At 39.9% G+C, this 26,859-nt stretch overlaps 1 protein-coding gene across 1 annotated transcript in view; it reads right to left on the minus strand.

The window, feature by feature from the left end:
• Window positions 1-10,873: 10,873 nt before the first annotated feature.
• EPHA4 (EPH receptor A4) overlaps window positions 10,874-26,859 on the minus strand; it is a gene marked incomplete at both ends in the record, with an annotated part of 136,343 nt that continues 120,357 nt past the window's right edge. The window contains 8 exons of the mRNA XM_082841483.1: window positions 10,874-10,988; window positions 11,325-11,480; window positions 14,999-15,192; window positions 18,670-18,819; window positions 20,687-20,896; window positions 21,351-21,412; window positions 25,224-25,409; window positions 25,667-25,780. Of these exons, the coding sequence (XP_082697609.1) occupies window positions 10,874-10,988; window positions 11,325-11,480; window positions 14,999-15,192; window positions 18,670-18,819; window positions 20,687-20,896; window positions 21,351-21,412; window positions 25,224-25,409; window positions 25,667-25,780 (1,187 nt within the window). The remainder of the gene's footprint in view (window positions 10,989-11,324; window positions 11,481-14,998; window positions 15,193-18,669; window positions 18,820-20,686; window positions 20,897-21,350; window positions 21,413-25,223; window positions 25,410-25,666; window positions 25,781-26,859) is intronic.

Genomic DNA, 26,859 nt, shown 5'->3' on the forward strand with positions numbered 1-26,859 from the left:
GTCAAAAGTAAGCCATCTGGCACCAGAATAGGCAAGTGGTGTTTAGGGAAGAATGCACTGACGGATATACTGCTCACAATGGCGTGTAACATCATCATCAAACTGGAACATACCCATCGGACAAATTGATTAATAAGATAGAAGGGAGCAACCCGGGTTCATCACATGGTATGGCAGTGGGAGTAGAGGCGACAAGCAATCTCTGGAGTCCAACTACTTGTCTTTAAATCCCAAATTCCAACACTTATTAGCAAGGTGGCCTTGGACTAGCTGTCTAATCAACTTATGCCTTAGTGTTTTCATCTATAAAATGGGTGTAAGAGTGCTTCTGTCATAGGCTGTTGTATTTAAATAAACAGTTTAGTACATGGCAGGCATGCCGTTGTGTTCACAAATGTTTAAAGGAATGAAATCCTCTAAGCCTGCACTTTGTCTCTGATTCTGAAGATGTCTCAAAGTCTTCAGAGTTATGTCCATCTGATAGGCATCAAGGGGTTAAGGTGGTGTGGTTTTACACACTCTAGTTGTGTCTTTATTTGGAGGAAAAATTAACGCCTCAAATCTGTTGCTTGCATTAGGGTTTATTCTATGCTCCCTACCCCCCTTTCCTCCTAGGGAAACTGAGTGGCTAAGGCAATTTAAACCCTAAGAGGCAGGTACTTTTGTGTATTAACTGAAGGTTGTGTGTAGCCAAAGTGTAGAGATCTGTGATGCAGAAAGGAAAATGCAATCCCTAAAGCATCCAGATAGACAAGGATGACATGCAAATGTTGTAACAAGTCTGCTGATGCTTGTCTGCATCTCTGGGAAATGACCATGGGACACGTTTATGGGCGATCAGGCAAAGCTTACAGGTGCACTTCACTTCTACCGGAAGCTTTCCCTGACCTCCCCTAGGTGCACGGGGCTGCTGTACTTGTGATAGAGCCTGGCTAAGTATAATCATTGTAGTTCTTTTTCCTGTGCGCACTTCCCAGCCTTCAAACAGGTTAGGCCCATGTGATTGGGTTCTGGTCAATGAAGAAGGGAAGTAGGAATATAAGCCCTTTCCAAGCCTGACCTTAAAGCCTCAAGACAATCTTCCACATTCTCTTCCCATTACATGTTGCCTTGGACACCACACGTGGCAGCCTCACAGGAAGGGAAGAGCTTGGATTCCTGAGTCACTGCTTGGAAAGTTGCCAGGAAGATCCTCTGAATCTTCTCCAGGCTGTGATGTGAGCTGGAAATAAAACTTTAGTGTTTTCACCGCTGAGAATATAGGGTCAGAAGCTAGCTTGCACTACACTGCAATAAATCTCATAATTATTAAGATTACATGTGGCAATTTTGACACCACTCTACCAGCTCATTCTAGAAAATGTAGAGGAAAATACCGACAATGTGATGGTTAATTTTATGTGTCAAACTGATAGGCCATGGGGTGCCCAGGTTAAACATCATTTCTGGGTGTGCCTGTGAGGGTGTTTTCAGTTGAGATTAGCATTTGAATCAGTGGACTCAGCAGCTTGCCCTCCCCACTGTGGGTCCGCATCACCCAGTATGTTAGGATATAGATGGAGGAATCCCCACCCCGCCCCTTTTTCCCTGCCTCACTGTTTGAGCTGACATTTCACCTCATTTTCTCCTGCCCTTGGATAAGGATTTACCATTGGCTTGACTGGTTCTCAGACCTTTGGACTTGGGCTGAATTACACCTCTGGCCTTCCTGGGTATCCAGTTTGCAGATTGTGGAACTTTTCATTCTCCATAAGTTTGTGAGCCATTTCCTCATAGAGTGTCTTTATATATTTATATCTTTATATCTCCATATATAGATAGAGATACATCTCCTATTAGTTATTCCTCTGGAGAATCACAGTTGCTTTTCCATCTCGCTGAACAAATCGGGGAGAAAATGTCAAGCCTAGTCTCTTTCCAATCACAAATACGTTGTCAGCTACTCTACACATCAATATAGCTGATTCTAGAGAGGTGTTTCAGTAAGAAATAAACACGAAATAACCAGATGTCACCCAGATCCATTTCAAGGCCCATGTTTTAAAATGCCCCTGGTAACACTAAAAGGCATGCCCCACTCTCTGAAGCTAGCTGCACTTAAGTGCTTTAATTTATTATAGTAAGTCTTCGAGTCTCATTTCCAATTAACAAAGGCTTAGTCAATGGTAGCTTATCGAATGAAATAATGTGGAGAGCATCCATTCTTAAAACTGTGGCCTTTAATATTTTCGTATCCTACGCCAATGTAAGATTTGATAAAATTTATTAACTTTCTCTCCATCAAACCACACATATAATCATTAACAACTGCACCATGTTTTAAGAAAACTTTTCGACACCTTGGAGCTCCAGTGGTGTATCGTCAAGGGTCCATGGATCCTGGATTAAAAGCTCATGGTAGGGACGCGTAGCTAGCCATCTGGATCAGTAGCAACAGTGTTAGAGTGGGTGTAGAATTGGGAATGTTAAAGACAGCTTGTATCCTCAGAAGAGCTACTGTTTGGTGAGTTCTGGCTAGATGCTAGATATTGTACTAACATTTGAATATAGTCTTCATAAAAGCTCTTGGCATTGTAATTGCCATTCTACAAAGAAACGGGCACAGGGAAATTAAGAAACTTGCCCTAGATTGTATGATGAGTAAGAGGTGGAGACTGAATTCTAACCAGAGTTCAGTCTTAATTACAGTGGGATACAGGATCTCACGGAATCTAAGTTAGATTTGCTAATACGTTGTTCTCAAGGGCGAGGACCATTTAGAAATCAACGCTTTTCGTTCTCTAAATAAGCAAAATTAGAATTGAAGATGTTGTGTTCTAACCAAATGACAACAAGCGATTAATTTAGAAACACGATGCATGTGGCAAAAGTTGTTGAAAAGAGACAACTAGATTCCACGTTTGTATACGGCAACTACTTTATTATTTTCAAATGCAAACTCTTTGCATTTAGTTTGCTATTTTACAATTTTACAAACTAGGTATAAAAGACCATAAATAAATGACATAAGTTATGTGTACCTAAAGTTCATGAAGGGAAAAAAAAAATACCTTGACAAATTAAAACAAAATAGAAAAATCTCTGTCTAACTCAAGAGATCGCTCAAATTTTGGAACATGTCTGAACCAAGCATTGTTCTGTTAATTTCTTCTTCAGTATGAACTAAATTATAATATGCCTTATACATTCTAATTTTAACCACAGTCCTTGCATATTCCAACATGCTTGGAGTGATACAAAAAATAAATGCACTCTTCAGTGTGTACCAATGCTTGATGTTGTTTGGAGAATGTTAAAGAAGTGAAAATATTGCTTCTAGAACTTTCTTTTACTTGTCAGAATTTAAGTGTCTTCAGACAAATATTGAGGCTATAAGTGTGTATGGATTAATACACATATCCTTCACAGATTGAATACAAGAGGTCTCAAAAACACACACCAGCAGTGTAGTGAGCATAACTTTTCTTTAAAAGAACTTTTTAAAACACACCGAAACATTTCATTCTTAAGATTGTTAAAAATAATTTGGGGGCCAGCGAACACATGGTGAAGCTACTTGATTTGGTGCAGGGGAACAGCTTAATGCTGCCTAATGACTTAGCATCTGAGTATGACTTAGCATCTGAGCTCACTAGGGCAGCATTCATTCCTGGGGCTAAATACAGCACCTGAAGTTGGTCTCCTGCCCTGACCTCCGGGGAAAGAAAACCCACTCAGAGATTCAACCTCATTTCTTCATACATATTTTTTCAGGCATCAATGCATAGGCACATCCCTTTAGAAATATATTAAAGTCCCCAAAAAGGGGTGAATTAACTTTGTCACTCTGGCATACTCATGAGAATACAATGCCATACACCCTGTCAGAATGTAATAAATATTTATTGATGATTTTCTCTACTTATCCAACAATATAAGGTTTGGAATCTTTTTTTTTTCCCCCATTTTTCCCTGATTTGATGTTATAGCTTATATAAATGGCCACAGTTTCTGCAACCATAGCTTAGAATAAGCAAGGCAGCCACTCCGATTATGAAAATTGGCAGTATGTTGGCTGGATTTTGGTATACATTATCAGATCAAAACTGAATCTTCACACACTGGACCTCAGATTCCGGAAGGCTGATGCACTTTTGAGAGCCACAGAAGTTAGCTGCATATTCGTAACAGTCGAACTTTCCGTGTAAATTGGGAACCTGAAGTTGCTTGAGGCCATTTCATCCCTACTATGCCAACCTCAAGAGTCACTGGCATGTATTTTTCTGTGATATTGGGAGACAAAGTATTAATCCAGGACACATCATCTCAAAGCTGACACACGCGTCTACGTTCATCTCCAAAAGTATATGAATTGCATATATTTGTTCGCATTCAACACGTCCATTTATGCAGGAAAACAAAGGCTACTTGTATTCCATCTGGGGTTACTAGACAAATTCCATCCCCTTCTCTCCCTCCACCAAGGAACTGGTGATTCAGATGAGGAGTTCAATCAGCATTCGTGAGTTTGATGATGGGTTGTCACCTGAATGGATTTATATTCTAAAATCACTCCACCGCTAAGGTGAAAATGCCTCTGTCCAAAGCTGTAGGATGACTTACTAAGGTTAGCGTGGCTGCTACAAAATACACTTATAGATACAGGACATTTAACACTTCCGGGTTGTCCTTCTAAGGGGATGGGGCACGGTTTCCAGGCCACTATCTCACGTGGCTCTTCAACTCAGAACTGGTGGCAAACCAGACCTCTCCACGTGTAGCATTCCGCAACATTCACAGGCAGTTCTAAGCATGAGGTTATATACTCACACACACGTACACACGCGTACACACACACACACACCTATGTACACACATCAAAAGAGATAGTCAGCTCATATTTAGTCTAGGAAAAAAATATATTTATATCACTGCGATGGCACACCCTGGGTAAAACGTTACTTCAGCAATGCATATCGTAGGCAGCTCACGGGAACTGGCTTCGTTTTGTGTAGTGGCACCGGACCTGGTGTCCGTGGTAAAACCTGTAGCCTTCGGTCACTTGCTGCCACACCAATGCAGCAGGGACATACAGAAATGAGCTATGGAAATACATATAAATAAAACCAAAGGAGCTGGGGAACAGGGGCTCTGCAGAGCTGGTGCTGCCAGACAGGACATTCCTCAGTGCAAATGGAGAACAGATGCTGAAGCTTGAATGTTTGCCATTCCTTTCACCGGGAAAGGGGATTTGAAAGTCAGAAATGTATTCTTTTCAGGAATGAGTGTTGTTTCATCAGCGTCTTTGCTCCAGAACTGGCATAGTAGAAGCAGAAGAAACACGTTTAGGAGGAACTGAGGAGGGTGTGTTCTGTTTGCTTCTGTGGGCTTTGTAATCAAAAGGAAGGGCTGTGAGGCCAAGATAGCAGAATGTACTCCCTGGAGAGAAAAGAACAAGACTTCAGACAAAACATCAACCTATCTCGCCAGCCAGTTGTCAACCCGTATAAGTACAGAGAAGGCAGGATGGCTCGGTAAGGAGTCCAGGGAGAAGATCATAGATTCTTACTTTCCTCCTCTGAAAAAATGATAACTATAATAATAAAAATGTTTATTAACAGCTTCATTATTATAACTCAGAGTAAGGTACTATTCATATCCCTATTATACGGATGAGGATACGGAAACAGAGAGAGGTTAAAAAACCTGCTTGTGTTTGTACGTTCTGAAGTAGCAGAGCTGGGATTAGAATCCATACAGTCTGAATGTACAGCCAAGCTTTACCCACTATGGAAACAGCCTTTCTTTGAGATAAAAATTCTGAACTGTTATGGTTCATTTGTGCAAGAAGGGCTTAGAGCTGCTGAAAGGATGCAAATGCTACTACTCTAAAAAGTCAGTTGTTCCAAAGAGGAAAATTGTGTATTTTAGGGACACATCTGGAAACATCCCAATCCACCAATATTCAACAATATGATTGAAAAAATGCCAGCTACGAAATAAAAAGCATTGGATGTTTTTCGTAAAGAGAAAGTAACTTCTAACGAATGGGAGTATCTAATTAGTAAAGGATCCGTGCAATCTGCATATAACAGGTAGAAAGAAGGAACCCGGGGCCATGGGCACAGTGAGGGAGGTCTTGGGGACTGAAGTCCACCAAGAGACAGTCGCAGCCGCCCCATCAGTCTAGGTTCTAACAAGGCTGGCACAGTGCAATGGAACCACTGTCCTCTCATTCATCAAATAATCAACTCAAGCCAAAAGAAGCGACTCCTCTTCTTTCCTTTTGATAACTTTCCATCAAGGTTGCTCTTGGACTATATCTTCCACCACAGTGGCCGTGTTTAGCAGTTGGTGGCCTCAAGTGTAGAGCAAAAATTCAGACCAAAGTGCATCTTATTACAGATAATTTTCCTTCTTTTATCAAACCAATTTATCTGCTCGTTTTGTATATGTGCGTTGTTTATTGTGTGAGGGAGGTACATCAAATTTAGTTTCTTGGAGGTAAATGACCATTACTTAGACTTGTAGAAAATACTTTAGTCTACTTGGAGAAAGTAATAAAATTTTTGTATAAAATATTCAGATAGACATTACTTATTAAGCAACTTAAAATTATAAATGTGGGTAAGGACATAACTACCAAGGTCTTCAGGTAGTCTCTTGTAAACACCATTCATTTTTGACAATTATGAAAAAAAATGAAAGAAAAAGGATCAGATCTATTTTTCCAACTCTTCTCTGGAAATCAGTACTCTATCGAACATAGTATTTTAAACCTGAATGTGCAGGGATTCCATCAGACAGACATGTATTTACATGAAAGACAAAGTGAACACAAATTTGACCTTAGAGACTCTGAAGGAGAATAACCAACTCCATATGGATATACACACTTTTTGAAGGTGATTTTCTTTTGCTACTTAGAGGAGAAAGGGTCATCTCAAAAACACGTTTGTCCCGTTTGTGTCTGACAACTCCCTTCTTCACTAAATGCCTGGATATAAATATATTTGTAATATTCAGTGGGATATTTGGATACTCAGTGCGTATATGAAAAAAGTGTGGGAATGTGGAGGCTTATATCTAGTTGATGTCAGAATAAAAGGGAGAAAAATAAACCTTTTCTTCCTTGAATTCAAGCAACCTCTTTATCGTGAGGAATTGCTTGAACAGAGACCAGACAAAGCATGTGGTCTGTGTGGGATCAGGAGTGAAAGATGTGACTTTCATGGTGACTAAATAAACAAAAGCTTTGTTCCTTTGAGTCAGTCACGAATACATCAAAGTGTCTTTATCATGCAGTTCTTTTCATTGCAATGGGGTCTTACTTGTACATTTCACTCTTCCCAATTATAAAATAACAATTTCATACATTTCAAGGCTAAATAATACAGGAGTGATTTGATAGGTCTACCACCTTCTGTATAGATACACATCTACCCCCAAACCCTCATACATCCATTGAAAGTGAAGAAGCTTCATCTGGATAGCTCCCTACCGCTGCACTTCATTTCACCCCGCTCTGGCCTGCTGCAATAAAACGTTTGGGTTCACAAGTGAAAGATGGGTGAATAACACTTGGGAAACCTTGGAGGAAGAGTACTCCTTTCTTCTGTGAAGTTCAGTGTGTTCTACATAGGAGTAGTTCATATACACAACAACACCATGTGTTAGGAAAGGTATTATTGTTAAAGTGTCATTATCGCTAATTTACAGGTGGAGGAACTGAGTTATAAAGAAACACAGAGCGAACTTCCCACTGTCAACATCTCGGTTGGTTTTGGAATCCAAGCTGTCTGGATGCCAGAGTCTGGCTCCACACCCTGGGAAACAATACAAATTCCTGTTGTCCTCACATCTCTCTTTCAAAGTGCATGACTTCCTGGAAGCAGTGGAGTTCCACTTTTACTGCTACTGGATATTATTTTAGACACATAGAAAGCCTTTTTTTGGTCTTTCCATTGGCCTGGACTCTAACTCAGACAATGTGTAAAAATTAAGATTCAGAAAGCCATCTCTGAATGAATTTCATATTCCACCTTTTCCTCAGTTCTCAAGTGAATATTTCATTTGCAGAGATACCTGCTAAGATGTAACAAAGCCACTCCAACACCGTACGTTACATTAACATGTTAGGACATCTTAGAATTGACACACTCTCTTTTTAAAAACGTTCTGCTTTGACTATGTTCGATGTTTAGAAAAATACCTCAAGTCTTAAGCTGTTAATTGTAAGAAAGCAAAACTTTTAATTATTCAATGTGTGCAAGGTAACATTCTCTTTTTACTCACAAGATAACACTATAATGCTACCTTATTTGAATTGGACTGTGGGGACTGAAAACAGAATATCCCACAGCTTTACAGAAGGAAAAAAAATAATTTTTTTTAAAAGCAAGCGAACCTCCCCAACATTTGTCAACTTAAAAGTTAAAACATGTTAAAACATGAATATCGAGAACTCCCCGACTTCAGCAAAAGTGGTGATAAAACAGAAATTCTTGGAGAAGTTTAAAAAACAAATTTCACATTCCTTCTGAACAGAAAAGTTTTCACAACTAATGTTGCAAAAAGGTTTTTACTAAACTGTCATGATTTGACAGCATCAAATTTAACCTTGCTTGGTGTGAGACCTTGCTCTATAAGGATAAAACCAAGGGGGAGAAAGGTCATTAAAATCAGCCAAGCTTTTCTTTAAAAGTGATAAAAATGGAAGAGTTAAAAATTTGTCCAGTCAAAAAAGTTAGGCTATTTGCTTCTAGGAATGAACAGTCATTTAAATTCACGTGTTTTAAGAAGAAATTCCGGGATTAAAATAGAAGTACCTAAGGCTAATGGGCTTGATGGATGAAAAGCCTATGTTTTTAATAGGTCACTTTCTGATAATGAGTCAGTCAAGGTGACTTCCAAGTCTCACCATTGACATCTAGGTAAATCCTCCTCGGCTGACCCAGTTTGGTACAGGGTACTGGAGCAGGACAGGAACACTCCTGGACATGTATCCGGAAAAACCACACTTTGAAAAGATACAGGCACCCAACGTTCATTGCAGCACTATTTACAATAGCCAAGACATGGAAGCAACCTTAAATGTCCATCGATAGAGAAACAGATAAAGAAGATGTGGTATGTGTATATATATATACACACACACACACACACGCACAGTGGAATATTACTTAGCCATAAAGAGAATAAAATAATGCCATTTGCAGCAATATTGATGGACCTAGAGATTATCATACTAAGTGAAGTAAGTCAGAGAAAGACAAATACCATATGATATCGCTTATATGTGGAATCTAAAAAAATGATACAAATGAACTTATTTATAAAACAGAAACAGACTCACAGACTTCAAAAACAAACTTATGGTTACCAAAGGGGAAAGGGGTGGGGGAGGGATAAATTAGGAGGCTGGGATTAACATATACACACTACTGTATATAAAACAGATAACCAACAAGGACCTACTGTATAGCACAGGGAACTCTACTCAGTATTCTGTAATAACCTCTCTGGGAAAAGAATCTGAAAAACAGTGGATATATGTATATGTATAACTGAATCACTTTGCTGTACAACTGAAACTAACACAACATTGTACATCAACTATACTCCAATAAAAAATAAAAATTAAATTAAAAAAAAAGAAGGAAAAAAAATGAAACTCATGGAAAGACCCTCCAGTACTCCTTAACTGAAGCAAATTCTCCAAAGAATGGGGCACGTGCATGACCCAACAAGGTTAGAGGTTACTACCCAGTACCCAAAAGATGCTCAGTAGGCATCTGTGGCAGGAATGAAGGGCACCAAAGGACAAGAGGACCCTCATAGTATGAAAGAAAGCACAGCCAGTGGAGGTCTAGATGCCATCCTGACCTCATAGAGTTCCTATTTCACTTCTTCCTGGAAGAACAGTAGAGAAGCCATACTGCTTTGGGTCTCCTCTCCCAATGTCAAGAGGACTGAAATCTTAAAAAAAAAAACCAAACTACCTGATAGCCATGAAAGATATTTACTGCTCAGTGTTTCAAATAAGAAAGTTTCAAAAAAAAAAAGCTTTCATTGGAGAAGGACTCATTGCTGGTTCTTTTGCCTTACCTTGTAGATTTGGGTTTGCTTCTTTAAAGGAGGAAAGTATGAAACTTCCCTACACAAGATTGTCACAATCCACTATCCATAAGGTAGTTACGGTAAGTCTGTAGAGTCCCCAGATAAGACTTATATGGCACAAAGAAACAGACCTCGTTTGTCCAGGTAGGGGGTATGGTGCTTGGGTTTTATTATTATTATTATTAGTTTAAAATCCGCTTTCCTTTTCTCTCCAGTCCTGCGCGTGTCTGCATAATCCACCAGGTGGCCCGAGCACCAAGCGGCAACACTGTGAGTCACGTGACATTCACCTAGGTTTTATCCCCGGTACGAACCAAGCCTTAAAAGTTTAACTGAGTCCTTCAGAAATGGACATGGTCTTCATTCCAGTGAAAGAAGGATGGACTGTAATTTATGCCACAAACAAAACACTACGGTTGTAATTCCAAATGGAGAGAAGATCAAGGATGTCTTGGAGAAGCTCAGTGTCTGGCAGCAAATACGGCATTGAAACCGGAGGCGGTGTTCTATTTATATAGGTACATGTATTTTACAAATTGGTGATGGATGGATGGACTTCTGAGAAACAATTTGTTCCAGGTCTAATTCAAATGATGGTTGTCATTTCTGTAAGCCCCACAAGTTTCAGCAATCTGTACACCAAGCAACACTGCAGATATTTTTTTTTCTTTAATTTCAGAGGGCGAAGACGAAGTAAAAAAAGTGCAGTTCTTCAATTAAAGTGCATGGATGAGGTAAACTAATTTCAAGAGTTTTGAGTTTATTCAATACTGGCTCAGACTGGAACCATTCTGCCGTGTATCTGCTGCATTTGGGTTCTCATTGCCTGGACACTGCTCAAGATCTTATTCTGGTGTGTGATAGCTGTGATGCCAATTCTGGCCAGGTCACTGTAAGTAGGGGGAGAAAAAAGTGGGAGAGGAAAACGTGATGAGGGCTGAGAATCTCTTTTCTGGGCTTCATGCAGACATGCATTTGAATCAGCCACAGTTAATACAGCACAACAAGGCAGGTGTATTAAAATGTTTAATTAAGCAATTGAATGCAACAATGTAGGTGCTTTATAGAGGCTGTGCAAAATTACACTCAGTCAATCAAAATGAAAGGCATTCCAGTTTTCTTTTCTTTTAAAAAATGAGTAGGATGCTTATGCAGCTCAAAGCAAAAGAAGCAAAATACTATGAAATCTAGATTTACCCTTTTGTGTTACATCGCTGAGTACTTACTCCTGGTTCATGTGCACTACAGCCTCTAGTGTGGTATAACCAGCAGCAGTGAAGTTATCCTTATACCGGTCCATTTTAATGGCCTGGAGCCAATCGCCCACCGATACCACGGTGGAGAATTCAGGGGAGCTTGGATCCAACAAGGCAGTGTTAGGTCTGGAAATGGAACGAGCAAGTGTAGACAGACAAGAATTATTAGAGAGACAGCCTGACTCAGAAGTCAAATGGTCTAAGACAGGCGAGGGGAACCGAAGCGCCAAGAATGGGCTGTAGATGGAATCACCAACGTCAAATGTCATCACGTGATTTTTCGCCCCTAATTTCATAAGGCTGCAAAAGCATGTCTCAATCACCCTATTTGTTCTTCACTTCACTTCCCACATTTGTTTTATGTGGACCTCTTAATGCATTAAGGATCAGAGCAGGTCTTTTAACATCCTAGCCTGTGGTAAAGATTGGGGGAGCCCTTGTGGCTGAAACCAGCTCAGTCTTTGAAGGAAGGGTCCAGTCCCTGCCAGCATTGAATATCACAGACTTTAGTTCAGCAACTATGGAAACCCTAGTGAAGGATGAGTAAGGAAAACTGTGAGCTTGCAACCTGCCAGACTTGATGGAAGCAGAGAAAACAGCGAGAGTTCAAGTCCGGCATGCTTCCAGCCAGGTTTGCAGGCAGGCTCAGTGCATTCAAACAAACTTGGGACAGCAGGGAGTTAATCCTCTCTTTAATCAATGCAGCCTGACCAGCACGTGTGCCAAGACTGGCAGGAAGAATGGCCACTTTGATCACTGTTTGGATTGTGGAATGTGCTTCTCGTTTTCCCTTGCTGGGGCTCCTAAAAGAATCATTTCAACAAATTCCAAGCACTTCTTATTAACTTATTTATTAGTTGATGCATTTCTCAGGCCAGGTGTTTTACATTAGATCACTGTCAAGAGGGACTAGAGTTCAAGGCAAGTATTCTGTCATCCCTCACGATATTGATACACAATAAATAATGTATTTCTGGGAAGTATTTATTAAGAGAATTATAGTCATCTTCATCTCAAACCACATAATAATCATAAGGTAGACATTAACGGGGTATTTTATACCACCTTTATTATAATTACCTGTATAGCAACCTTGCTACTTGTTAAGTTCTATTTTCTTGAATTCCCTTTCCCTAGAAATTATAGAATGTGGTTGATCTTAACATTTTGACCTGATTTTCACCCTGAGACTACGCTGCTTGAATACGAACAGTTAAATCGGAATTATATCATCACTACTGAATTTTCAACCAAAAAAATCCTTTTCTTGTAAAAACAAAATTAAGTCCCTCTAGTGGCTTAACTTTCTACATAGTAGAATTAATCCAATCCATTTTTCATTTTAATTGTTACCTAAATTACCTTGATTCACATTACTTCTTTTTTTATATCGATATGTTAACAAAGACTTGCTTTATCAATCAGTTTTGTGTTCAAATAACAGCTTGTCTTTGTGACCTTTGTTTTTTTTGTCCATTATTTCAATTAAATCTGATTTTCTGAGTAAAATGCTGCAGATTTTTATGGTAAGAATCATCAAGATTTCATTCTTTTCCCAATTTTGAGCCAATAACAAACACTGCCACATAGAATTTTAGATATTAGTGTTGAATGTTTACCAGGAATATGAATGAACAAAACCCAAAAGTTTGCATTTACTTCTAACTTTAAGCCAAAGCATTAACAGGGCCACACGGAGGCTCTAGGTACCTGACAAGGTCAAAATGACCTTAGAATGAAAATACCCTTACTCAGTAATGAAGGAACTCTAAGGGTCATTCCCAAGCTTGTTCTGGAAGTCTTTGTGCTCTTTGTGGAACACTGTGACATTTGCCTAATTTTGTGCTGAATCACATACCATGTTATACTACCTTCCATTATCAGCAAGCAGGAAGAAGCATCAAAGCTCTTAAGTACCGTCAATGAGAAAAATCTAGAAGTGAGAAAAGTGTGCCCGATTTGTTCTGTACTTTGGTGCAAATCACACATTCTACAATGTTAGCAACTGGAGAGCTTACACCAGCAGGAGAAGCCCCAAGTACCAAAGAACCTTCAGACAAAATAACGTGGCATCTGTAGCTGGAGATAAAAAGCTGGAGAGGTTTTGGAATAAAAGAAACGAGCTACACCTGGAAAAGAGGCCTTAGTGCCATCTATTTTCACCCTCTTGGAGAAGAGAAGAACCAAAAATAGACCAGAAATGATGGGGGATTTTATTTTAGGTCACATAGCTACCAGTGGCAGAAGGAAGATGTGAATTCAGCCCGGTGTTATTTCAGGAGAGCATCGTCATTAACTCTTTGTATGGTGGCTAGTGGTACAGGATCTGAAAGCCTGAGAGAACACAGGGTATCTCTGCTGTTCACTCGCAATTCTTTTCCTCACATATGTTAATGGTAAGCGTATTCCTTCTCCTCCAATCTGTAGGCTAAGTTTTCAAGAAAAAGACTGGAGGAGAGCATCCTAGTGCTGGCCAAGACTGGAAGGGCTTGGATACTATGGGGAAAATGTCTTCCTACCTTTAACTCAGGGTCTTGATGAAAGAGAAGACTTTGAGAAGCACAAATCTGGAGATGAGGAGATGCCTCTCCTCCCGCGGGCCTGAATCACCTAATCTTATGATGCCTGTCTTCTTAAACCATTTAACTCCTAACAATGGTCAATGGGACTGGTATCTAGGTATCCTGGATCTTATACCAGTAAACCCCAATTTCCAGGTAGAAAAGTTCCTACTGAATTAATAAGACCTGCGGTATCTTTATCTTCTTTCTGGACTGAAATGCTTCTTTTTGCTCTTTTCAATGAAGTAACTACCTATTTTACAGGTGATTCAATCATTTTAGTTTTTAAAACTCTTCTCAAGGGCTTCCCTGGTGGCGCAGTGGTTGGGAGTCTGCCTGCTGATGCAGGGGACGCGGGTTTGTGCCCCGGTCCGGGAGGATCCCGCATGCCGTGGAGCGGCTGGGCCCGTGGGCCGTGGCCGCTGGGCCTGCGCGTCCGGAGCCTGTGCTCCGCAGCGGGAGAGGCCGCAGCAGTGAGAGGCCCGTGTAACGCAAAAAAAAAAAAAAAAACAAAAAACAAAACAAAAAAAAACTCTTCTCAAATATTCATCTGCATGCTTTGTAACTTGATCAGTTTTTATCTTGGTCCTGTTTCCTTCCCCTCTTGAAAGACTCAGCAAAGAGCAACTTTAAGAACTGAAACCCAGGAATCTCTTGCTACAATTCACACTTTATTAAGTCAACTTAAAGATGTCTTCGAATTCTTATTTTTTGCTAACTCCATGTTCCTTCCCCTTTCAAAATATAGCATCTAGTAACCTGACCATCTTCCAAAAGTACATTTCATCCATCTTCCTAAGTTTTCAGGTCCAGCCTCACAAAATAAGCACTTGAGCTATTCCTTTGTTGTTGTTGTTGTTTTAAATTTGTTTTTCTGACTCCTGTTTGAGGCCTGACAAGTACTAGGGTCTTCAAAATGGTGAAAAGAACTACCATAAATACTCAAGGAGGAAGAAGCCACCCAGGCTGCAGACAGCTGTGAAGTGGCCTCTGACTAGAAGGCGGGAATTGAAGTGAGTCACCACTTGCCTGCCATCTCTGATGTAGTCTTTCATACATCAGTATTAAGTAAGCACGGCTGACCTGGAGCTCTCGGTCCCCGTCCTCTTCAAGCTGTTGGGATTGCGGATGAGTTTGTCCAACATGTTGACAATCTGCCCAAATTTAGGCCTGTCGCTTCTCTCCTTCTGCCAACAGTCTAGCATCAGCTGGTGGAGTGCAATGGGGCAGTCCATTGGAGGGGGCAGCCGATAGCCTTCCTCGATGGCCTTAATCACCTATCGAAAAAACAAAACAAAACCAAAAACCCAGAATGGTATGTTACGCTGCCAAGCAAGCTGTTGTTAGAGGTTCACCCTCCTGCTCAGCAAGTTTCCTGTCCATGAAGCTGCCAGCAAGCTTGAGCACGGGAACGGCTCCAATTCTTTCACAGAAGCCAGAGCTGGACCTGAGTATTGCTGGCCACAGGGCAGGAAAGCCAGCTGTTGCTATGAGGGGTTCTCAAATGGTAGACAATGCCCATCTGAAACTCCAAAGTGAAGAAGCATCAATGTTCCAAAGTGGTTAGAACCTAATCAGATCAACCACATGGTGTTGGCCTGGCCTCCAGAGACCACAGGGCGATGACCCTCTCATTCTTCTATCAGCTAAACACTCTTAGCAAAAGAGACTCTAGCTTAGTGTTAAAGGCATTCCTTAGGAAGCATTAATAGTTGTCTACAAAACAGAAGTCCCTTTGCATCACTTTAAGCCTGTGTACTCTTATTCAGACAGCTGGTGGGTCAATACCAGAGCCCAACTTCCAGACCTTCCAATCCAGAAGACACTACCGCTCTCAGAAATAGCACATTCCTCAACCCCTCCAGATGCGCCGCCATTTTTAGTTTTGGAAGACCAAAATACACCAGTTTACCAATTCTGTATCTCATTCTTGGTCTCAGTTGGCTGTCAACTGACCCTGTTAAAGGCGCTCAAAACTAGATTTAAAAATTTTAAAATAATTAACAAAAACCTTCCTTGGGGCATTTATATTTTAAAGAGGACCCTTGCACACCTAAGGAAAGAAGTGATAATGATAGGTGATAATTGCCTCCCGCCCAGAGCGGGCCTCCTGCCTAATAAGCCATAAATCATTCCACGGGCTTTCTTCTAATTCTAATTTTTCTAATCTATCTTCACAGGTATTACAGCATTTCTTATTGGCTTTTCTCTAAATCCCCCTTCTTCAGGGTGTGAATTCCAATAACACAATATGATATGACTCACGCCAAATTTAAAAAGGGGAATTACTTCTTAATTTCTTGGCTACTCATAAGCTGGGTTTACGGGTATCCTATGAGATTCTGGAGGTGATTTTCTTTGGGGATTTTTAAAAGTTCTGAATGTTTTAAATCAGTCCTTTTTCTCCCCCTACTAAAATGACAGCTCCTAGTGAGACCACCACTGGCTGCAGCCATCTCAGAGATCATGACAGAGTCCCCCTGAGGCGGGTCTATTCCTGCTCAATGACTGGCCTTCAGGAGAAAATAATCAATTCAGTTGGGTCCAGTTTATATGTACCAGTATAACTGTGGTTCTTTTAACCAGGATACTGTTTCAGTTTAACAATCATCTTGTGATTTATTAAGCCCTCTGAACCCTTTTCTCCCATGTATTTTTTGCCAACCTCCTACTGTATTAGTATTAATTTACTTCTCCTTCTAAGGTAGACTTCTATATGCTATCTAACTGAACGTGATTCTATTTATTTCTGGCAATGACATTAGGTCAGTCTGATCCTCTGACTTTCTTTTCTCTTTCCAGGTGCATGGTGTTGACTCTGGACTTGATGAAAACATTTTACATCGCATTGATGAGAATGCAAGCAACATTGGGCTGATGCCAGGTTAACACAATTTGTGACAAACCCTCAGACTTCTTAGTATTCTTTCATTAGCTCCCGATCCACTGCCAGCTTGGAAGATGGCTTGTGGGTGAACAAAGCATATTTTCTCAGTTTACTGCTGAATGTTTTGGGGGGGGGGAAGGCCGAGGATTAAAACAAACAAAAAACTTGATAAATTTGACATCTTCTTAACAGTTACTTTGACTCCATTCACCATATGCCAAATGAATTCTACCCATGAAAGTAATTCTCCGGTTACATTTCCTGTAGATTCCTGTTCTATACAGACTCCAACGCAGAGACAAATACACGTGAATGATAGATCAATATTATTTGTGGGAGAGAACTGGCTTCAGATGCTTTTTCATGGATAAAGGCAGACAACTGAAAGTTTAAACCAACAAAATTATTTTAATATAATATAGAAGCTGTCAAAGCTATAGGTCTGAAAATATTCAGAGTGGGAAAACTGACAACATCTTTAGATATTCTGCTCTTATGAGCATTTGGGACCACTCTCAACTGAAATAAAGAAAAGCTTAAATATCCAATAATCGAATAAGTAAATACAGGCACTACTCCTTCTTCTAGGTTGTTGGTCTTTGTTCCTCTGAATGTCTCTAACTCAAAACCAAATGTTACTATACAAGAAAGGTACCTGATGGTGTCTGCATAATCACATCAAACAATAGATTACACACTGTTCACTCCCATAGTCTGTCTCCAGCCTGTAATTATCTATCAGTTATGCTAGCTGCTGTCTTTCTTGCTATTTGCTATGAACCTTCCTTTATAATTTATAGATACTACCGTGTCAACACTACTGTTCCTCTTATTCTGGTTAGAGAATTCTTTTTGCCCCACTGGACACAGAATGCACTAGCTTCTGTATTGCTCTAAACATTCTTCTACTGATAAGGCAACATCCTATTTCTTGAGCGCACCTGTTTTTTCACTTAATTGTCAAGGTTTTGCAACATCCTGCTGTTTCAGGATAAGGCAGATGATCAGGTAACATTCCACATCGGAGAAAATTTTTTAAAAAAACCTTTTTTTAAAATACAATTTTTTTCGATAAATTGAATACCACACATTCGTAAACACACTCTATGATAATATTTTACCTCTCATATAAAAAAAATTAGGGAAGTTCAAGAAATGGCCATTTCATGTTGTTCTGATTTCCAACCCTTCTAGAACTAACTAACACCTTCCCAGAATTAGCTAATAAGTGTTTAGGAAGATCCCCCCCGGTCTAGGTTTGTTTTTTTCCTTCCTCACTGGAGATGTTTGTAATTAAATTCTATTACTCTGGAATCTTATTAGTGTCATTATTGAACGCTTTTCTAAAACTGGAGGCATTGTGGATACTCCCTGACAAAGTAGTCCAGATGGTACATTTAAAGGGATGTGTATAATTTACAAAGGGTCATTTAGTGAAGCTTTATTTTAGAGTCCTCAAGGGGCAAGCTCTAATTACAATTTTGCCAGCTTTAAAATATTCACTAATTTTCTTCCAATAAACCTTTCATGTCAGTTTCATCTCATGTGAAATCTGTGTTTTTCAGATATCCTTGCATTTTCTTAAAATTCAAGGTTTAATTTTATTTCAGTATGGGTTTGAAAGTTAACAAAGTAAAAGTACTGTTCCATATTACTAATTGATCAAGCTATGCACACCTATCTATCTATCTATCTATCTCCCATATTATACCATTTTGGGTCCTGGAAATCCAGGACTATAAGTTTTAGCTAGATTACTAGACACATCTGTATTAAGAATTTTAAGTTTAATGTATCATTTCAAGCTCAACACTCACTCCATCATACATTAATGCAAAGACATATATTTCAGAACATAAAGACTCACATCTTGATTGGACATGTCCCAATAGGGTCTCTCTCCATACGACATCACTTCCCACATGACGATCCCGTAACTCCATACATCACTTGCTGATGTGAATTTACGATAGGCAATTGCTTCTGGTGCAGTCCACCGGATAGGAATCTTGCCACCCTGTGAACATCCAAGCTCTAGGTTATCCCCCAAGTACACTGATGTGCCATTTTAGTTTCTGAATGTTGTTACTGTTTGCTAAGCAGGGCAACAGCATTCCTGAGATAGCTGTCCAAACAATAACAGGATATTTGTTTATTCTAACTAAAATCTTCCAGGTTGAGACAGTTCTCATATGTTTTCCTAAGTCACAGGGAAGTAAGCAACTAATATGTTTAATTATTTTTTTTAAAAGCCTACCTATTATCTGAGCTCTACTTAAGGCAATACTGTAGAAGAAAGGACATTTTAGGTTTTACAAAATACACGTTATCCGTGGTATATATCAATGGATGTGCAGCTGACAGTAATTTTGACTTCTTGTTAGATTCTCTCACCCAGCAGCACAAAGGCAATACTTAATACTGCTTTGGAAATCATGACCTCAAAAAGTTAAATATGAACATTTCTATCCATCCCACTGTCATCCAACTCCTATAGAGCACGAGAAACATGACCAACGTAGCTAGAAGATAATACGCTAAACAGGCTCTTAGAGGAAGTCAAATAATACCAGATGCTAGAGCCATTATTAACTTTAATGGCAGGAGGGCCAGATTTTGATTATTATTTACTTTTCTAAAAAAACCCTGCAAAAATGGTAAAGCAATTGAATATTACCCAAGAAAAGTTTAAAGGTCTCAAATGTCTCTTGTTTGATTATGCTTATGTGCAAGGTATTTTTAAATGGAGTTTCAAATTTCTTAGGGTTCCATCTGGGGAAATTAATTCAACTTCAATTCAGACCCTTAAGGTGTTCAAGAGGACATCATTTAAAAGTTTGCTTTATTAGAGCTACTAAACAGGGCAGTAAATTGTACTGCAAATTGCATTGGTTCACTGCAGTTTACTCTGAAAATACACTGTATTACATTTATGCTTGTTCCATACAGCAAGACACTTGTGCTGCCTTCTGCCTTCCTTAAATATTTTGGCTATACAAATGTATCATTCTAGAAGCTTCCTTTTACTTTCCTTTCTCCAACTACTGGGGAAAAATAAAAAGTCTTTAGCATGGACAAGGATGTATTCTTTCCTGAATGAATGGACTTTGAATTCAGAAGAGGGTATGTGTAAGAATCAAAACTACAGCCAAGAAACTGAACACTACCAGAAAACACACACACACACACACACACACCCAACGAACTATACCAAAAAACCCCAATGCTTACCATTGTAGATGCAAAATGGTGAGCATTCAAAGAAGAAAATGGCTGGTCTGCTTCATGTTGATTTTAACAGCGTCAGCCCTAATGGCCAATAACTTTTATGATTCTGTGTTTATTCCATTAGTATCTTATATTCAGATTGTCCGGCTAAGATAGCATAGCCATTAACTGTATACTGATAACTCTTAACTGTGCCTTAATCCTGGCTTATCTACCAGTAGTAAAACGCAGGCCATTAGATACCGGGAAACCTTGCGTAGTGTAAATGTTTTATAAACCCTGTATATACATTCTCAGGTTCGGTAGGCAGCCGACTAGAAATATTGTTCTGTCCTGTTTAAAATAAGATTTTTTAAAAATAATAAAAAGGAACCAAGTAGAAAATCTAAAACAAACAAGAAGAAAGGAAGGAAGGGAGGTAGATTAAGTGTGAAAAAATACAATAACAAGTGACGCTCTAACTTGTGGCTTTGTAAAGTGGTCACACATCTAGAGGCTGTTTCAAAATCCCTCTTGGAAACATGGTTTAAAAATGGATGCATGGCTAGGAAGGGGCTCTGAAGGATGAGGAAACGTGTAAAAATCACAAAGGGTTTAAAACATCAAAGTGAGAGGAACAGTTTCGTCAAAGCCCAGAGGTCACAAATCTTTCTTACCCTGGTGGTATAAGCTGCTTCTGGATCATCCTCTAGCACTCGGGACATGCCAAAATCAGACACTTTGCAGACCAAGTTGCTATTGACCAGAATGTTCCGTGCAGCCAGATCTCGATGCACGTAGCTCATATCAGATAAATACTTCATCCCGGACCCAATGCCACGAAGCATGCCCACCAGCTGAATGACCGTAAATCTGCCATCATTCTTCTGCAGAGGAAAGAAAGAAGGTACAATCTCATTAGCATTAGGCCAAATTAATTTTCACCAGGCATTCATTACTTGGATCTTTTTTGATATCTGTAACCGGTGTGCAGTGAAACTCAATATGATTTCCGGGCCTTTTTGACCAAAGTCACTAATTCATGAGTAGAGTATATCCTAGGAGCTGGGTTTGCTTCCTGTAATAGATGGAAATTATCCAACTGTAATGAATCTATGGCTCAAACAGCCCCACGATACAAGAATAAATCAAATACTACCCTCTTTGTACGTGGATTATTGAAGAGCCTTTAAAAATCACATCATTCTCTATTTCTCCTCTTCTTCCTTCGCCTCATTAGAAAACAGTCCATGAATACAACCAAACAGAACAAATACTCGAAGTCTGTTAGAGTTTTCTAAATACCAACATTCTTGGGTTTAATATAAAGCAGTCACATACCCGGAGGAATGCATCCAAGGAGCCATTCTCCATGTACTCTGTTATGATCATTACTGGTTTACCTAGAGTTTCCAGAAAGAAAAACACAAAACCCTTGATGAGCACTGCAGTTAATGAGATAAAAATGGGCTGTGCGCAATTTTCCTGCCAGGACACCTGTCTTGTGCGATCTAATTTAATTAAAACAAGCCAAGCTTATGCCTCAGCTGTGGGGAGCTAGGAATGAAATATTAAAAGGACGAGTAGGTTTAAATTCCATCTGGAAGGTTAACCCTTTGGGTGGCTTGTTGACAAGGTCTTTAATAAAGTGGCCTCTGGTATCCAGGGAGCACGTGGATGGGTATTTGCTCTCTCAAGCAAATGGAGAAGAAGATAAATGGCCCGTTTAAAGGAGAAAAAAATCTTTAAGATAATTAATTAATTCTGTCCCCAGAAGAGCCACTTGTACAATGCTAAAGGAATCAATGAACAGAGAAACTTTTTTTTTTCTTACCTATTTAGAGGAACCCAAGCTTCTGGGAGCTATGTTGGATACTTCATTACCCAGACTCATCTTAAAGTTCAAGCATGTACCATCTTAGCTTTTCCCCCTGCCTCACTCAGGTCAGGGGCTATATCCTTTCTTTTCCCTTTTCCTACCTATAAATAAACTCAGTCTATTTGCTTCCTTAAGCTGCCAACCTCAGCAGCAGCAACAACAAAATCACAGAAAAGGGTCAATAAGTGATTTCATCCTAGGCAGCAATTTTAATTCAGGACTAGAACCTTTGTGTGCCCTTCTCCCTTTTCTAAGCAAAGAAATCAGAATGATTTTAAGGTTTGAGAGAAGTGGGAAACACTCTCATTTCACTTTGGTTTTCTTTCCGAGGACCTTAGGAAATAAGGATCATTCTTTAGTTTCTTAATCCCTGGCAATGCACTCAAGGTCTGAAATTCCTTCTTTCTAAAGGGTATTTGTGGCAGTGGGGTGTAAATCTTCGATATTTTACTAAGGCAAGGGGTAAAGCCAAGAGAACAGAAGAGTTCCTGTGAGGAAAATAAAATGTTAGTTTGAAAAATCAAAAACATTCATTGCTGTCCTTGTGGACTGTTTGGACGTAGACATCCAGTCAGGGAAAATGGGCTGGGCTGTGCCACTGCCGGAAAGCCCCCAGCATTATTCTAAACGAGTCCATTTCCTACCCAGAGTCCCTATCAGATGAGACTCTGTACTGGTGTGGGGAAAGGAGAAATGTCTTCATTTCAGCGGCAAAATTTTAGAAGAGCAGACGTTTTTAATTTCAATGAAGTCCCATTTATCAATTTGTTCTTCAATTGAACATTTGGGACCGTGCCTAAGAAATCTTTCTGAGGCAAAAATGTTGGATTAGAAAACACCACCACGAACATTTAATGTTCAAGTGATGAATGAAAGCAGGCAGAAAAAGCAGGAATCTCGGTGTAGACCAAAGGATGAGTCAAAACCACTTCTAATCTCTTTCCCCTTGGCTGGAGGGAGTGGTCCCCGTACACCTTTCCATCCTCCGTCAATATTATTAGGAAGCCTTTAGTCCTCAGACTCATTTACCCTCTGCATCTGTGACCACAGAGAACAAATGCATCTAAATGAGTTTTAATTAACCTGCCTCAATCGAATGATACTTTGTCAACTCATGAGAAGGGGTGACTCCCCTGATGGTGCATTAACACCTACTTCCATTTCACCAGATCCCTCTGGAAATGTGGGGAAGCAAGGAGAAGGTCCGAGGGGTACTGGCAAGAATTTATAGTCTCCCTGTCCATTTACAAAGTTACTCAAGGAAGTCCAGTCATGAATTCACACTCTCCCACTCTTTCACCCTCACACCTCCCTAGTCTGACTGTTGGCACTATCTTCACAATTATTCTCCATTTTTTTGTTTATGAAAAGTATCCATTTGTCAGAATATTTATGAGCTCTACAAGAGAAATAAAGATGAATGTCTCTGTAAGCACAGAGGGGCTTATGAAATGGGTCCAGGTTGGGCTCCAGGGTAGAGACAGACCCTTTCCCGGAACAGGCAGGGAGGCAATGGGGAGCGGAAAGGTGGGGGGAAGGGGATGGCTCCTCTGGTGGAAATTTTAAACCATTTTAATTCAGTGACAAGTGCATTATGCAAATGAATCCAGTCGTTTGTAACAGTTACAGCTGTAATAGCCATGGGTTTTAGAGGTCACAAAGATCCCGTTTCTTCCCTCTTCTGCGGAGGTGCTACAAAAATCACTGTCTGCCCCAGGAAAAACACCCCAAGTTGAACAGAGCCTCCTTTTGAGAAAATGGACCTGCAGAAGTATTTAAAGGGAATGTTATCTTTTAATTAAAGTAGTGAAGGGCTCTGGGCAGCTCCACAGGCCACTGTCTGTAAAACTCATCTTAAAAAGCAAATAGAGCTATTCTATGTTAATTATAGACTTCACCTTAGGTGAAAACTTATATACCCTTAGCATCAAGGTTCCTTTTTGGAAGGATTCCGAAGATGGGGAAAGATGTACTTTTTAAGACATAATAATGCCAGTTAACACTTAGTTGTTGTTGTTTTTTTTTTAATTTGCTAAATAAGCATTATGGCAAACATGCTAAATATTCCATTCCATTTTTATCTCTGTTTTACAGATGAGGAAACTGAGAACTTGAGCAACTAGTCAAGGCCTCATAATTTACTAGCAGTAGATGATGTGTACATCTTTAGTCACTAGGCCAAAGGTGCTCAAAGTGTGGTTCCAGGGACTATAGCTTGATTGACCTTGAGCTCTTCAGAAATGGGAACTCATGGGCGCCCACTCACTAAATCAAACCTCTGAAGATGAGGCCCAGGAAAGTGTTTTAATGAGCTTTCCAGAATTCTGATGTATGTTTAAGTTTGAGGACCTCTAAATTAGTGTATATCTGCTCTCACTTTTTAGTAATTTCCAAATTTTCCCTGCCTAAAGATTGTGTACCCTTGTGTCTTACTGCCCCCTTTGCCCCAGACCTAACATCCAACGTTTACACCTCCATTTCACCCACTGAGGCAGCCACTCTGCACCAGCTGATGGAGGACGCTTTTCCCAGGCACCTGGTATCAAATTAAATGGCACTTTGGCTGTCCTGGAGACACAGCCCCAGGCTTACAAGATCCTTGACTTGTAGTAACTATAATAGGTACTAAGGCTTCCGGAACAAAGCCACCTTCAATAGTAACCATTTCAGCTGCCCTGTCCATGTGGTGCTGTACAAGTTGGTCTCAGCCAGTCTTACAGGTGTATTCAGGGTCTGCTTCGCAAAATGCATCTTTTTAGCTGTGTCGTATTTTAACTGAAGCGTGGTTCACGGGCTGAGCGAATGCTAATGGACTAAAAAAGGAAGGTGCAACCAGGTGTTCCTGGAAATAGGTGCTGAACTGCAACTGCAGCTCCATAAATCGGGCAGAGCAGACAAGCAAATCCCCCAATATAACAGATGACCAAGGTGCACTCCCTGCATCTGGAACCCAAGCTTCGAACATAAGGTGTGGTGAGGTTTTGTTGTGTTTTATATGAAAAGTACTTAAAATTTATTTTGCTTACCATCTGCTTGCGCCTATCCTGTGACAATCAGTTTGGTCTAGCAAAGATTTGAAGGATGGCAAGGCATACCAAAAATCTGCAATATTAATTTCGCTAAAATCTCACACAAGCTGCCTTGGAAATAGGGTATCAGCCTACACCATACCCCCATTTAGAAATGACTACAAGATTAATGACTTGTCCTGCACTGATTTCCTCCTATTAGCAATCAGTGGGTCTGCTCCATCTGTCATTTCCCTGGAAAGAAAATGTGTGTTTAATTTGCCAGTAACTTCTAACTTGGCTTTGTAAAGGGAGCGACGCACATACATTTGGTGACAACGCCTTCCAAGTGAATGATATTTGGGTGGTCAAACTGTCCCATGATGCTGGCCTCACTCAGGAAGTCCCTCCTCTGTTTGTCTGTATAACCAGCTTTCAATGTCTTGATAGCCACGTAGATTTCTCTTTTGCCAGGCACTTTGAGACGCCCACTGCATACTTCACCAAATTCACCTTTGGGAGAGAAAAAGAACTGACTCTGAACCAGAAACACGTTCAAGGAGAAGGAATAACAGCCAATAGTTAACATTTGTTGAGTGCTTATTATACAGTAGGCACTGTGCTGGTGTTTTATGTAGATCAAGGAAATTTCAGGTACACAGATATTTACATATACAGGCACATACAATACATTCTAATGCATTTATATAATCCACATCCATATATTTAATATCCACAAAGAAAACAGGCTTATAGATACAGACACTTACCAACTCCTATGACTTTTTCAATCTTAATGCAGGATGCGTCGATTTCTTTGGCAAATTCTCGAACTGCTTGGTTGGGATCTTCGTAGGTAAAGGGATCCACGTAAGTTCTAACACCTGAGTAATAAACATGCAAAAAGGTTGGCGGAACACTTCTCAGGCACCACTAATACACTGAAGTTCTCTGGGTCTAAAAACGTTCAGCACAGAAAAAATTTTCTTAGCATGAGAAAAATACTTAGCGTAGACATAAGAAAATGTTTAAATTCTTGCTCCGGGTTTCGTTAGTGGGTAAATAAGAATTGTTTGCTACTTAAGAGGCTGTAGCTCTACTGAGTTCCTGGAATGTCTTCACACTTCAGGGATGAAATTTTAAAAACAACCTATCCCGTGGAAGAAAAGAGAGTCTCTATAAGGAAATTTGGAATGTGTTATCTAAATATTGCTGTCCCAAATGCTGGAGAGGGTGTGGAGAAAAGGGAACCCTCTTGCACTGTTGGTGGGAAAGTAAATTGATAAAGCCACTGTGGAGAACAGTATGGAGGTTCCTTAAAAAACTAAAAATAGAATTACCATAGGACCCAGCAATCCCACCACTGGGCATATACCCTGAGAAAACCATAATTCAAAAAGACACATGCACCCCAGTGTTCACTGCAGCACTATTTACAATAACCAGGTAATGGAAGCAACCTAAATGCCCATCGACAGATGAATGGGTAAAGAAGATGTGGTACATATATACAATGGAATATTACTCAGCCATGAAAAGGAACGAAAATGGGTCATTTGTAGAGACGTGGATGAATCTAGAGACTGTCATACAGAGTGAAATAAGTCAGAAAGAGAAAAACAAATATCGCATATTAACACATATAGGTGGAACCTAGAAAAATGGTACAGATGAACTGGTTTGTAGGGCAGAAATTGAGACACGGTTGTAGAGAACAAACGTATGGACACCAAGGGGGGAAAGTGGTGAGGGGAGTGGGGGGGTGGTGGTGGGATGAATTGGGAGATTGGGATTGACATGTATACACTAATATGTATAAAATGGATAACTAATAAGAACTTGCTGTATAAAAAAATAAATAAAATAAAATTCAACAACGAAAAAAAACTAAACACAATTTAAAATTAAATAAATATTGTTGTCCCAATCAGTTGCTCACATCCTACCCACCATCTCCAGCTTT

Source organism: Leucopleurus acutus (assembly GCF_964270905.1).
Source record: "Leucopleurus acutus genome assembly, chromosome: 6".
Classification (NCBI taxonomy): domain Eukaryota; kingdom Metazoa; phylum Chordata; class Mammalia; order Artiodactyla; family Delphinidae; genus Leucopleurus; species Leucopleurus acutus.